At 38.4% G+C, this 15,923-nt stretch overlaps 1 protein-coding gene across 2 annotated transcripts in view; it reads left to right on the top strand.

Moving 5' to 3' along the window:
• Positions 1-6,415: 6,415 nt before the first annotated feature.
• The window catches only part of SMAP1 (small ArfGAP 1), a 61,115-nt gene continuing 51,607 nt past the window's right edge, over positions 6,416-15,923 (top strand). For both annotated transcript variants that reach the window (XM_026665219.2, XM_026665221.2), the window contains exon 1: positions 6,416-6,783. In XM_026665219.2, coding sequence (XP_026521004.2) covers positions 6,666-6,783 — 118 coding nt within the window. In that variant the 5' untranslated portion in view covers positions 6,416-6,665. The remainder of the gene's footprint in view (positions 6,784-15,923) is intronic.

Here is a 15,923-nt window from a genome sequence, read left to right as displayed (position 1 = left end):
TGACATACTCTCAATATAGCATCTCTAACTTTTCCCACTACCATCCAGCCTGCTGGAGTAAATGGTAACTTCACTCCAGTTTTGGAGTGGAGGGGCAGCGGGTTGGTGCTGTCACAGGGACTCTATCCTGCAGTTAATCGAAATTGCTGCTGTGGGTGTTACCTACTGGAAGCGGGAAATGCTGCTATCATTGTGCCTGCCCATTTTAGTGGTAACTGTTCCTAATCAGCCTCAGCCTTTTAAAGACTCTCCTAGTGATACTTCTTGTTGACTTGGGAGCAGGGAGGCACAGCAATAAGAGCCCTTGTTGGTCCCCCTATTCCAATGTAGTTGAGACATTGCTATTTTGATAAAGGGACACCATCTTGATTACTACCACTACTCAATTTGGTTCTGGAAGCTGTTTGCCTGGTCAGATGTTTCCCTCATTACCACTACCCCTCTGCTAGCTTGACTACTATAACGTGTAGAATTAATCCTTTCTTGTCAGTTCTGTCTTAGCATCCTCTGGAAGGCAAACAGAAGTCCATTTTTTTGCCAGTTAAAGCCTTTTTCCCTGCAGATAATTTATAAACTATTTATCATGGAGTTATATAATAGGTTATAATTTATATAAAGTTATAGTTATATAATAAGTTACATAAATGTGTGCATAAGCGCACAATTGTGCCTACCATCCCTGTCCTATTATCCCCAATTATTAGTTCCTATTTCATGTATTTAAACTAATGTTTATTCATATTGTTATTATATTGCCAGCATTTGAATAAATAAATAAATAAATATACAAATGTGAACAGACAGTTGCACAAAGGATTAGTGAAATTCTAATTGGAGTTGGATGTGATTTTGTTTTCAAACCTGATCTATGTTGATTGATAAATGTCATATGCATAGTCTATAAATACATCAGTATTCCTAAAAAAATACTGCCCTGAGTTAATGAAACCTTATAGTTATCCTAGAATTACACAATGGAATCTACAACATGGAAAAACTGAAAGAAGGGGTATAATTTGAATAAAGGAGAATAAAATTAAAATTAGACAGGCTCATTACCCTTGATGAGAGGATAAAGAAAGATTAATTCCAGGAAGTATTTTCAAAGGTATTGTAAACCTTATGGCAAAAGAAAAACTTCCAATTTAATTTGTTTTAGCCCTAAAGAAAAAAGGTGGTTTCTTAGAAAAATGTCAGATCTATATAAAGAAGAAACAGTCTGCCTCAGAGGAATGCAAAAATGCTGCAGGATTGATGAGATTTGTCAGAACATTGTACATCAGGCTAATTATGTCAATCATAACGAAGGACAATTAAATCACACAGCAAATAAATTATGCACAGTTGGCTCTAAATAGTTTATTTTCAAACCAAATTATGATGCAACAGCGTAAAAAAGATGGTCTTATTGCTATAGCAATTAGCTTTGGGCAGAACAGAAATGTTGTAGAGAAATGAAAAGATACGCAGAAAGAAGATGATAGATATGATGGCTTTTAAAAATGCATCATTTATGTGTGCAAATATAGGAAGATTTGTTGTGCAATCGTGAATCACAGAGCAGGAATGGGACAAGGACAGAGCTTGGAGTGTAATAATAACATCATTTTCATGTTTCTACAACAAAAATATATTCTGAGCTTGATTTCTAAAAAAGAAAAGCAGGAGAGACATCCATTGAATCACAACTAAGATTTGTTAATCACTAATTATGATTGTAACATCCAATGATTCCTCAATTTGGGAGAGAACTAAACCAAAGTATTGCTTGGATACTTGCTAGTGAACAGGAAGTTCTTCATCAGCCTTTAGTTTTAAAATTAATGAAATTATTATGAGCATTTCATTTATTTATTTATTAAATTTATATATTGCTCATCTCATTGTTGCAGTGACTCTGGGCAGCTGGTTTTCATTTACTAGTTATCTAAACTAATAAAAATTACTTTTATATAATCAAAGATTAGATAAACATATGAAATAATAAAGCAGGAAAACAATCAAAGGACATCACAATTCTCCCAGGAAAGTGCACAATAATACAAAATATCAACTAAAAGGTAACCATATTAATCTAATGCAATCAACAGTTGCCACATTTTCATTGCCACCAGACAGTATTTAGCTGCAATCCTGGCTAACTTCAATTGACATTTCCTTAGTAAACCAAACAAAAAAGCTTCACATAAAGAGACTGGAAACCAAGCAAGCTGGAAAGAAAGCACATGTGTCCCACAATTAATGAAAAGACACTGGGATTATGCTTTCCTGCCGATTTCCTATAGCTACTGTATTATTAACACCTTAGCTGGATTAGTTTATTCCTGTGACGCCAGCAGTATCACATTTACACAAGAAATAAATAAAAACTTTATAAATAAACTTCAAAATAAAAGCAGCTATATCTTTGTTGATGCTACAGTATTCTAAGACTGTATTATACCTCTGGAATAAAAATAGTATGCTTCCTACTAAGAAAGAAAATTCCTGAATTTATCTACTTTAAAAATCCGATCTTTGAAATAAACAGATATCTAGAAGAGTTTCTGGATTAATCAGAATTTCGCAGGTGGGCTATCAAGGCTCTTACATAGGTATAATGTTTGTCGCCTCTGGCTGAAATGGTAACACGTAAATTAAATAAACGTATTTATTTATTTTTGGTTTTTCTTATTATCAGAGAATCAAGGCGTAATTCATCTACTTTATTTTAAAGTAGATATTAATAGATATATGGAATTGTTGTGGTCTATGAATAAAGCATGTGAAATAATTAAAAAAAATGAATAGGCAGTTTATTCAACATTCTATGTCATTGTACTTAATTCTGGTGTTTCCTTACAATTTAGAATCTATGTAACTTATTACATGTTTAAAAAATGAAGTTGTGTTTTATTCTACAAGTGTACATAAATTATAGCTTTAAAATTTTATCATCTTCTTCTTAGGTTTAATGAGGCTCCTTAAGATTTAAGAAAGTACTTTGGAGGTAGTGCTTGCAAAACCATTGATTGATCAGATTACAAAAAAAAAAATTCCAGTGATGTAACTATAAAGACTTCATCTTCTGCTCTTATTGTTTGCTGAGTTTGTCTGCTGATGGATCCAGTGCCCTGTCAAGTAACATATGCTTTTTAAAAGACACTCACCCCATGGTGATTGATGATTCAACCTCGTTTCCTTATGGTTGGTTGCTTAGAATACTTAAGATACTCCTGACATTCTTTAAGGATTTATTAGTGACTAGGTTCTTCACTACTGGTAGAGCTAGTCTTGCAGGCTGGTGAGATGTTAGATTTCTCCACATGAGTCCCCCGAGCAAGAAATCCAAAAAAGCTTATACCCCTGGATAAGTTTAAGTATTATTTAAATTAATGCAGAATACATAATAAACTCTTGAAATATTTGCTCCATTGTTTTAACTCCCCTCATAGAAAAAGCAGCAAGAATATATGCAAGTTACAGACTGCATATCATATAATAAGATTTAAGTTTATACTTTATGTGTTCCAGGGCCCTTTCATCAATTTTATAGCAAATCTGGTCATTATCTGCTTTACTATTCTTCAGTCAGAAGTGAAGCAGGGTTTTTCGAGTTTTTAAATTATTTTTTTGTTGCAGCAGAACCTATAGTGCTCTATACTGAAATATTCCCATCTCATCTCATAACCTAATATTTTACTCTCGGAGGATAGTTGAAAGAATAATGCTGACATCATTTTCCATTCTTCAAATACCTTTTTTCATCTGATTATGTGGAAAAATGTATTAATCTTTGCATGTGGTTACAGAAAACCTATTTCGTATGACTTATTAGGTAGAAATGGATAAAGAATAAGGTATTTAAACCCAAGCGTTAATTTTTGGTCAGATTTTAAATTCAAATAAATGGCTTGTACAAATACTCAACAGTGATATCCAGCATGGTGTTTCATTCTGGCTCAAGAATGATACCATTCCATGGCAATAAATATATACACAAATAAGGATTTAGGCTGTATGTTGCAAAGTAAGGAGTGAAATATACAAACTTTATATGTATCCTGTTGGATGGCACACAAAGGAGTGAAATATACAAATTTTATATATATCCTGTTGGATGGCACACAAAGTAAGGAGTGAAATATACAAACTTTATATATATCCTGTTGGATGGCATACAAAGTAAGGAGTGAAATATACAAATTTTATATATATCCTGTTGGATGGCACAGAATGGCATTCATAGCAATGGCTGATTTGGACAGATACTACCTAACATACAATGTTAGAAAACAAATGGGCCATGTACCCCAAGTTAATTATTGGATCCCTCCAAATAAAAACATCTGTATCTCCCAAAATATCCTTTATGACATGATAAAGAATTTAATCCACCCCAGTATTTCAGAGATTCAAGATACTGTTAAGATTATGGATAAAATTAATGGAGTATGAAAGAAAAATGACATGATCATGGGAGTTAATTTCAGCAAGTTACCCAGGCTGATGCCTTTCTATATGAACTAAAGTCAGAAGAGGGCAAGCTATAGCAATAATGTAAAAATTCCAGCTGTCCTGTCAGAGAACTAAGCTAGGAGTGGAAGATCCAATAGGAGTGGAAGGTCTTGATTTCTTGCAGACTCTCATTTTTCAGGAGATGACAACAGAGACAACAGAATCAGCTATCTTAAATGTAATCCTGACCAAAAGAGAGGATTTGGGAGATGGACTGAAAGTGCCAGGACCTTCAGCAAAGCAACCTCATGTTAAGAGTTCAAGGTACCTACAAAAAAAAGCTGAGCCAAATCAATACAGTAGTACCTTGGTACTCAATTACTTTAGAATTTGGTACTTAAACACATTTTGATGTAAAAAAAAATTCCCGATACTCGTTTGTTTGGTACTCAGTGCACCAACTAGAACTTATCAGTGTTGGCTGCCTTGTGACTCACTATAGTATTCCTCATGAGAAATTTTTTTTGTACTCATCGTTTTTGGTACTCAACGTGCCTCCCAGAACCAATTAACGCTGAGTACCAAGGTACCACTCTACCTTGGACTTCCAGAAGGCTGATTTTAATGAAGCCAGAGGAAAAGTAAACAGTGCACTTGGCTTGAAAGCCTACAAATAGCCAATGACAATATAAGCAAGATATTGAAAAATGGTACTGTAGGCAACGAAGACAAAGTCAGTTTCTTTGTAAATGTAATTATTATTATAAAAAATATACTTCTTTTTGTAATAGTTTTATAAATATAAAAATTTTATTTCTATAAACTATTTTGATAGCATTAGAACTTTCAGTACACTTTCTTCAGCATTTTTGTAATTACATTGAAGTGTACCATCATCTTTACATTTTTCCATACACACACCCAAAATTTGGGGGAAAGCAACTAAAGCAGCAATATTACTACAGCAATGGCAACAAGATTCATTTCTTCTCAATAAACATATCCAGAAAGTGGAGAAAGCTTGCTTGCTGGTGGGTTTAGCACTGGTCTTGGAAGTATCCCTAAAACTATAGTCCCTGCTCCAAAGCTGAATGTTGGACCTTCAGTGGAGAAACCATTTGATTTCCTCACAGAGGTCTCAGAGTGAAAAACCAGATACATGGATGCAAGGCGAAGAAACAGCTGCTCCATCTCCACTATGCTTCCAATCTTTCATAAGATGCCTGTGGAAATTCTCAGTCATCCAGGTCACAGTTGTCTCAAAAGTACTTTTTCAAAAGGTAACTGGACTGTTTTTTTCCAAGAGGAGGGGGGGAGAGGAGAAGGAGGGAAGCAAGGAGGAGGAGGAAGAAGAGAAAAAAAAAAAAAAAAAAAAAAAAAAAAAAAAAAAAAAAAAAAAAAAAAAAAAAAAAAAAAAAAAAAAAAGAAGAGGGAGAAGGAGGAAGAGAGGAAGAAGAAGAAAGAGGAGTAGCTTCTCATCCAAGAAACTTAAATCAGTTGTAAGCAGATTCATCATTCGCAAGCGGATGAATACGCCGTCTTGGAATGCTTGATACCTAATGGGGAAATTATTTTCTGGGTGGGCGGCTGCGCTCTGCATCGCGAGATGCAAGGAAGAGCCGTCTTTTCTCCTTCGCCTATGTTACTCAGAACGGGGGAGGGTATCTTCCGAGTACCAGCAAATGTCTCCTTTTTACATCTCTCTCTCTAGCCTTGTCTCTGTCTCGAACTCCGAACCCCACAACTACTTTGTCACGGGGAGGGGCGAGGGGAGCGACAGAGCCGCGTCACCCTGCTGAGGAAAAGATGTCAGGAACCGCTTTTTGCGCAAGCGGATGCGGGCGTTTGCCAGTAATAGTTCCGGTTGAGAACGCCGACGCCGCTCCGCCTTACCTGGCTTGATATGCCGGCGGCCGCTGATTGGCTGAGCTGGAGCGCCCGCCTGGCCCAGTCGCCGTGACAAGAGGAGGGAGGAGAGCGAAAGAGCGAGCCAGCTAGGAGCGGAAGGAGGTGAAATAGGAAGCGCTGCTGACGCTGCCGCCGCCGCTCTCGGATTGCCGGCTCAAGTTCTTCCTCTGGGTCCTCCGAACGCGCCGGCCGCCTTCGGCCCTGCTCCTCTCTCCCTCTTTTCTCTCTCTCTCTCTCGCCGCCTCTCTCTCCTCCTCCCCGCTTGCTCTTCCCCACCCACCCCTTCCCCTCCTTGTCCATTCGCCCTTCTCCCCTTCGCCATGTCCACCCGCTCTTGCCGGGAAAAGGCGCAGAAACAGAACGAGCAGCACCAGGCCATCCTGGCCAAGCTCTTGCGAGAGGAGGACAACAAGTACTGCGCGGACTGTGAGGCCAAAGGTGCGGGGAGGAGGAGGAGGAGGGGGCGGGGGGCGCTGGTTGGGGAGGGGGGGGAAGGAGGCGTGGCTTCCGAGACTGCCGGGCCTTGTGTGTCTGTGTTGGGGTGGGGGAGACGCAGGTGAATGGAGGTGATGGGTGAACCAGGTGAATGGAGGGAGGGGACATCTCTGGTCCACGCGAGACGCCAAGGCACGAGATGGGTATCTTTGGCTTGGGTTAGTTGGGTTTAAGCGTCGGGTGGTGTAGAAATCATGCTTCGTGGCTTCACTTATTTTAGGGACAACCCCCCCCCCACACACACACGCACGCTTTGTGGTTGTTGAGTAAGCCATGATGAACAAGAGTGAAGCGTAGGCGCCGTGTGGTTTAGGGGTGGTTAGCAGCTGTTAAAAGTTCTGGCTTGGTTGGAAGCGTGTGGCATTCTCGGTTTTCGGTGGTCATTTCATTGTACCGTTGTGTTGGATTTATCTTTTTGATTTCTGACGTTTCTAATTGTGAGCTCTTTTTTATTTTATTTTTTAATGAACACAGGACATTTTATTGCGTTCATTAATGTAATGACAATAAAATCAGTGCATTAGTTATGGGCTGGGGGATGATATATAAACTGGAAATCTGTCTGAAGCTTTCATGAATGGCTTAGATCATTCCATTATTTCAGAGTCGGGGAAAAAAGCTTTGTGGTTTATATTGTACAGTGGTGTTTGCCCTAGAGCTTTCTGAGTTTGTCTTGCTTTTGCTCAATCCTCAGTCCTGGCTAAAGAAAGATATGAGTCATGTCAGAAGGCTAATATTGCTTTTCCTGAGTGCACAAAAGGAAGTAGCCACCTTTATAAATACTGAATTACTTCTGGGAAACATTGGCACACTGAGAATAAAAGGGAATCCTGGTTGCAAAAGTTAGTGGAATGTATTTCTGTAGATTGCTGTAATCGCATTAAGGCCCAGGGATTCATTATCTTAATAAAATGTCATTTGTTGATTTTTCCAAATTCAGTCTGTTTCTCTTGTGTGTAATTTTCAAATCTGTGACTTTTTCAAATAGAATTTTAAGTTTTCTATTATAAAAAAAAACCTGCACAAAGATAAAGCAGTCCATTCCAAAGTACTTTGAAACACGATATTCTTTAATGTAGCAATGATAATTAAGCTAAATAAATCTTAGATAACCAACTAAGGGATAGGGAAGTATTCCAAACCATTTGTCCATTTTTTTCCTTTGAGATTGAATTTTTACTTGTTTCCAAGATGAGGCTCACTTTTAAGGCTGATTTAGTTTTGATTTATTTTACCTTTCCTCTTGTTTCCTTAATCTGCCTTAGAATATAACATTTTTGCAGTTTGGGAAGATGTCATGTTTCCTCTAAATTATTTTATGAGAAAAATGTAGGGAATGTGATTTGTGGAAGAAATTGGGATATGTGTAATTTAAATGCAGCACACATTTATCAAATTTAAATTTATAGTATATACATATGTGCATGTATGTAATCTGTTTATAAAATATTTATTGATATGAGATATAAAGAAAGTTTTATTTGAATATTTGTAGGATAGGTTTTACAATAAAGGTCTACTTTATTTTTTTAGCAGAATCATTCCTATGTAAATGGGAGTAGGAGTAGCTTGCTAGAATATAAGCAAAATTGCCAATACTAGAAAGTTTTAAAATGTTTTAAAAATATTTTCAATTGCCATTTGACAAATAGGAAAGCTTTAAAATAATTTTAAAAGTTTTCTCAGTAAGAAAAATATTAAAACAAAAAGAGTCAGGTTTTAAAACAACATTAAGGGCCAACGGAGCTGTTATGAACACTTGAAATATTGGGTGAAATCCAATGTGTCTTGAATAGGTTTGAACTATTTCTCTCTGTAAATCCCTATGACATTTTAAAAAATGATCTGGTCTTGTGAAGCTCTCCAGGGCAGATTACCCCTTTTCCAGCTTCATCAATGAGAATTATGTTTGTTGGCAAAATTAAACAATTTGGATTACATATTAAGAAGGGGCGCGATGGCTCAGTGGTTAAAGATGCTGAGCTTATCAGTTGGAAAGCTGACAGCCTGGGTTCTAGACCCGAGTGCTGCGCAATGGGATGAGTTCCCATCCCTGTCCCACCTCCTGACCATCTAGCAGTTCCAAAGCATGCAAATGCAAATAGACTAATAGGTACTACTACACAGTGGGAAAGTAACAGTGCTACATGTGTCTTTGGCATATAGCCATGCTGATCACATGACCGTGGAAAATGTCTTCTTCGGCCAAGAAACCAAGGTACCACACCCTAGAGTCTAACGTGACTGGACAGGGAAATCTTTTTTATTTTATGAAGAACATAATCTATAAACATAAGCAGTCCACAATTATCTATCTGGCCTATCTATCCTGACCTGTCTCACAGTGTGCAACCAACCTCAAAAGGAAGCCCTTAGTCTCCCAGCAGATGGTCTTCAGAGAAAGACACACACTAGCAGTAAGGCTAATTGTCATTGATCCTCATGACTTCCATGAATTGGTCCAATCCTTTTTAGAAACTAGCCAATCTTGTAGCCAGCATCATATGTCATGGTATTGAATTCCAATGTTTCTATTTCTTGTACAAAAAAATCCAATCCTTTTCCCTGTCTTTATTCTTCCAGGATTAGGTGAAATTACATTAGGTGAAATTGAAATCCATAAATTAGGTATACATTTTTTCTGTTTGGATTGAGTAAAATTTTCATAAAAGTTTTCCCACTTTAAATTGAAACATTTTAGTAATCCCAATGACAAAATGTTTCATAGGAATTCTTTGTGGTATTTTCTTATAAATATGCTTTTTCCCCCCCCTTCTTGGTAAAAAGTAAAGCAGAAGACATTTTTATAGATTAAGATTTAGATAGGAAGTACTAAAGCCTTTAACGAAAGGAATATATATTTTTGATGTATATTAATATATATATATATATTTCAATGTGATTCATTACTCACACACTTCGAGTTTTTGAAATATGTCAAAAATAGTTTTTAGAGCATGTGTTTCCTAGTGGCTTGTGTATTTAATTTATCTTGGGATCATTTTTTTCTGAGAGAAACTCCTGTCTGTTTTCATTGGTTAAAACAAAACGTGTACAGAAGGAGTTTATAAATGTATAACTTATTTATAAAACATGTATCTAGGGCTCTCTGACTCCAGAATAATTTAGCTGCCTTACAAAAAGAAAGAAAATTACAGTAGCAAATTAAAATAAAGTTGATAGTTGCCCAAAAAGGAGCAATAAAATCCTCTTTCCAATATAGTGCCCAACCTAAAGGGATCCATCAACTGTTCTATTCCAGGGCTTGGGGTAAGATCCAGGGGTCCAAAGCTTTTTTTAAAGATTGGGAGGTTACATACAATTTAAATCTCCTAGGAGATGCTGTTCCAGTGGGTAGATGTTCCATCAGAGCACTCCAACTTCCTGGGTGCTGCTAGATAATACCATTCTATTGGTGGGACCAAGAGCCAACTCTTTCTAATTATGTAAGGTAGAAGCCAAAGCAGACTGTAACTACCTCCTACACTATGTGAGACTTTATAAGTGATACCCAGTACCTTGAATTGCACTCAGAACCTATTGATAACCAAATACAGCTTGCAGAAAAGAGGTATTACAGGGACATTGTGAGAGCTGCCTGTATTGTTCCCCATGTTCATTTTGGACCAAGTAGCCCACAAGCAAAATGACTAAGGCATGAGTGGAATATAAACAAGGTCTCTTGATCCAGGAACTAATGCAGATGGTACACAAGATGGATCTCTATAAAGGTTTCTTGGGCACTGCTGCTGTCTGTTCCTTGAACAGGAAGTGAAAGTCCAGGAAGATTCTCAAATTGCATACCAGCCTTAAGTGGATGTGTAGGCCCATTCAGAAAACCCTCTGAGCTAGACAGTCCAGATATGTGATTTTGCTTGAGTCTATTCCTCCCCATACAGGCTCCAACAGCCTTCAGGCATTGAACAAGAGAGTGACGGCATCACTTGGCTGATCCAAGGTCAAGATGAGACAGCTGAGTGTCATCAACATACTGATGATGTCAACCTGATGTTATCCTAAGTATGCACTCACTGAGGTTTACTCTTCAGCTTCCTGCATGATATCCTAGGTGTCTGTTCTAACATTTCATTTCCTGGAGAAAATGAAAAAATCTCTGTAATCAACAAACAGCAAGAGGTCACTTAAGAGTCTGACGTGTTTCAGATAGAGAATAAGTCCTTTGATAAACATCCATCAAATTCTCAGGGAAAGTCCTAAGCTTAACCTGGAAGCCCAGCGGATTTCTTAGAAGCCTGGAGCAGACCATTCTAATAGGTCCTTCCTTTCTGGGAGCAAAGGAAGCAGCACCAGCAAGTGATTGGAGCAACACCAAGGGATTGGAGAGTGATACGGTCATAACAAAGGACAATTAATATCCTGATTTGTAGCTCACATTGCAACTGCCCCAAGATGAAAATCAGATATAGCATGGGACCCTTGGTAAGCACCAGGCACATACTCATTTGAGTCAGGTCCATGGGTTGATATAGCGGCCATGAACTCCTTAGCTGCCCTAGACTGTTCCACCAGAAGTCTCCAAATCTTCTCCAGTGAAAGAATGTAGCAACTCAGGGATGTAGCTAAGCAGGCAGACTAATAGAGCAACAACAAGCAACAACAAACCCAACTGTTTCCTAGAGCCCAGTTTCCATCACAAGATGTCATATCCAGTTATCTTCAGGGCAGAGTCTCTGAAAGCCATCAAGTCTTCCACGATGACAACGGCTCATCCCTTGTACAGCTAATGCTAGTCAGGCACAACAACTACAAGAAGGAAATACTGGGCCAATCAGGCTTGGTTATACATGTCAAGCTGCCTGCTTCTTCCATGATCAACCATGGGTAAAAATGGTCTTACTGCAAACTCGGCTAGCATTTAATAGCCCGGAACCAGTGCCACCAAGGTTCCAATGACTTAGTCTTAGGTGAATTCTGATCTGAGGGCTGGAATGCAGGATCAATTGGAGCCTTCAATCATATCACCCTTATGAATATCAGATTCCTATCATCTCTCCCTCTTCCCATCACGATGCTGATGTTTTCACCCGCCTACTATTCACCTGATGTTATCACCTGCCTTCATTTCTCCTCCTATTCCAGCCTGCCTTTAGTCTCCCTAACCTGAAATTCATCCAATCAATTTTCTACACATAACCCACCCAAGCCTAGCTGTTCCTGCCCTTGGCACTAGGTAAACAAAGCGGTCAAATTAAATGAACCAACCAACCAAAAATTCCAGCAGCCCCTCATTCCCCTCACAAATTACCCCCATCCCTCCAGTACAGGATAGATTTCAGATTATACATAGGCTATGCAGAGAACAGTGGACATGTAACAGAATACTCTCAAAAGGTTCAGACTTGGAAATCTGTAGCTACAGAGCCTGGGCAATCTGTTGCTCACTTCAGCCTTGTTCCCACTGCTGCAGTCAAACCTATCATATCAGAATTACTATTAAAGGATTATGACAGAAGCTCTCACTTGAACATTTAAAAGTATCTTATTTTTACCCCAATCTACCAATCTACCATACTTTTCTTTGGGTTGTACTTCTTACACATTTTTCTCTTAGGGTCCCTTTAAAAAGTTATAGAGGACTGCAAGAAACTTTTTTATTTGTATGGGCTATACTTATTGATATTTACTATATCAAATATTAAAATTGACACATTTCCGGTCACCACTGCTTCTCATGGTTGTTTTACCACTTACAGAGATAAAATTCTATTAGGATTCACTAACTGATTGTAAAGTTTAAGTTTAAACGTAGTGATAAAACCTTACTAAGAGAAAACACCATTTACGTTAAATATCTGAAAGCTGCAAAGTTCAGGCCTTCTTCAGGTGTGAAAAATGTTCCTATCTTTAAAAAGCTTCAAATCTATTTTGGCTTTGAAATGAATCACTATGAGATCAGATGATATATGAAATAAATGGAAATATTCTGAGATGTCTTTACAATTCTTCTCTTGTTTCCATGTTCTTGTCCTAAGATGTAGTGGAAACATTGGATTACGGATCCTATCTCATCCCATTGTATCTTCCTTCCTTCCTTAGACATCTTTGTTAATTTTAAATAATGTTTATCATTTTAATATTATATCTTGTTTTTATCTTGTTTGCCTAGTGTTGCCTCATGGTGAGATTGGTGGCATATACATTTAATAAATAAAAAAATAAAACTATTGTGTCCAGATAGTTTGGTTCTGGATTAAGATAAGCAAATAAAAATGCTTACCAAGAAAGAAATGAAGTGGCATTGGTTAACGATTCTGTGCCTATGGGTGTGGTTACGCAGTACAGCATTCTAAATAATGTTGCACTCTTTCGTCAGATAAACTAGTTGAGTGGTCTTTTGGACCTTGTTTTTGTCTTTGGCTTACTTGTTATAGCAATGTCTGACTTTCCTAAATGTTATTTCAACACTAGAGTGGTTTAATATCTTTTATTGGATTGCCGTTAAAACTAGCCCTTGCAAAATGTGGCCATTGGAAGAATGGTAAAAACAGATTATACAGGGATGTGTTCAAAACTGGAAGTGTGTTTCATTTTATATATGAAAGAAAATATTGTGGTTCAGAAATTCAGCTGAATTATTCTGGCCAAGTAGTTATTCCTGAAACAAAATTTGGGAAAAATTAACCGAAAAAAAAAAGAAGGGGGGGGGGGTTCCCTCCCCCCCCCCCCCCCCCCCCCCCCCCCCCCCCGCCGCAGCCCCCACACCCCCCCCCCCCAAACACCCCCCCCCCCCCCCCCCCCCCCCCCCCCCCCCCCCCCCCCCCCCCCCCCCACCCCCCCCCCCCCCCCCCCCCCCCCCCCCCCCCCCCCCCCCCCCCCCCCCCCCCCCCCCAAAACCCAACCCCCCCCCCCCCCCCCCCCCCCCCCCCCCCCCCCCCCCCCCCCCCCCCCCCCCCCCCCCCCCCCCCCCCCCCCCCCCCCCCCCCCCCCCCCCCCCCCCCCCCCCCCCCCCCCCCCCCCCCCCATTTATTACTTTTAAAGGGATCTTTGATCCGTATGTGCAATCTCAGATGTATGCCTGCAGCTGTATTAGAGTAGCAACAACATATAAATCTTGGTGAGTTTGTATCTCATTTATTTAGGCAAATAACTTTTCTTTGGGGGAGGGGCTTTTCAGATTTTTTTTCATAAATGCTTCCTTGAATGCTTTCTCACTGTATGTTCAAGGTGATTCAGTATTCATTTATATTGTGTTTTGTATTTTCATTTCTAGCTTGATAACATAAGTGTAAATTATTAAGGAAGTCATGTTTGCCTTATATTCAACTTTGTGCTCTCAGTAGGATTAGACAAATTACTATGGGTACATTGTTGCTCAGTGTTTGTGTGTGTGTGTGTGTGTGTGTGTGTGTATGAACTGGCTGTGAAAGTCTGACTCGGACGAACACTATACAGAAGCCTGCTGATGGCAGATGAGATTCTGCCGAAACGTTGCTACAACTTTAAAAGCACAACTATAATGACGTGGGAAAATACCCGAACAAAGCTGAATACCATACATACACACACACACACACACACACACACACACAACTGCATGTTTAAACAGTACAATAGAACTGGAAATATTTGAATATTTTTTTCAGTTATAATATATTAGGTAAATTAAGTCCTACAGTAGACTAAACAAGAAAAAGATGGTTCAGTTGCAGTTGTTTCAAGGTTATGCCTAGATTTTCTACAAAAATTTAATAGTAATATGTCATTCTCTAACACGGTGCTTTAATGTGCTCGAGATGATAATGAGAAAATGAGAAAAAATTAAAGATTGGAATTGTGAAACAGGGAGTGAGCAGGGGTTCTGAAAATATTAGGACATCCTTTGAGGGGCCATAAGTGCAACATGAGTAATTTAGCTCAGTTGACCATGTTAGTAGCATACTAAAGAGGTTGTGAATCTTTCAGTTGTGGGAGAAAACAAAGGAAATAATGTAAAGCAGAGCATAAATCTTTTATTTCAGAGAAGAATAACAAGCATGTCATTTTAAGCTTTGAAATGCTTATCATCTCCTTACATATTAATTATATGAAGTGAAACCTGTAGTCCTTTTCCAGATAGATATAAATGATAATAAGCCACCCATCCTTAGGGAATTCCTATCCACATATAGTGTATTGTTCAAAAATAGCATCTAGAATGGCAAGTCCCACATTATCCCTAACCCACAGAAATAAAATGGTTGATTACAGAGAGGGACATTAATTTAGGAACAGAAAGAAAAAAACCATCTTAAATTATGGAGGTATGTATATTAAGGCTTTTTAAAGTCTCAGTGGAATTCCTTTTTTAAACCATAAAAGGCAGGAAAAAAACACCACCGGAGGTTTAGAGACTGCAGCTTCAACAAGCCTATTACAGCACAGCAAGACATGTCCGAAAGGTTTGACAAGAATGTGTCTGACAATCAGGAATGTGTATATAATGTCATTTGTGAAATGCATCCTATTTGACTTTAATTAGATTCAGCCCTAGAGACATTGGAGCCGTCAAAACATAGCAGTTGGCATTTCAAACTTCTTACTTTGGCATGAAAAATAATGCAAAGTAACAAAGCATAGGGCTAAAAAAAAAAAGTAGAAAGTACAGTGGAGTCAACTCTGTGGTTAAAGAAAACGATCAGCAGTTGGTCTTTCAGAATTTCCTATCAGTTGAATTTTAGCTAGCTTTCCAAAGATGATTTGATTCCAAGAAGCAATAAAGCAATGACGCATAGAATAAAAGGACCAGAAGGGATATCCAGGTCCTGCATTATCTACTGATAAAACTTCAGGTTTAAAGATCGGATTGCTTTTTCACCAAATGTTTAGGCAGCCAATTTTAGATTGTGACTTAAAAGTCGTCATTTACAGCTCTCCAAAGTTTCTTTGCTTTGTGTACAGAATAAAAGATACCAAGTTATTAATTTTCATTTCTATAGATTCAGGTAGCATAGCATACTACCATGGACTTATTTTTAATGGACTCTTTCCCCTAAAAAAAAAGACTTATAAAGCAAGATAGTGCTAGGTAATGTCAGAAGAACTATTTGCATGCTTTTTACCACAAATGAAAACCTGCTTAAATC

This window comes from Notechis scutatus, chromosome 1 (genome assembly GCF_049901735.1).
Source record: "Notechis scutatus isolate UNSWTSFEM ecotype Mainland chromosome 1, rNotScu1.2, whole genome shotgun sequence".
Classification (NCBI taxonomy): domain Eukaryota; kingdom Metazoa; phylum Chordata; class Lepidosauria; order Squamata; family Elapidae; genus Notechis; species Notechis scutatus.
This window is presented reverse-complemented; position numbering and strand designations above follow the sequence as displayed.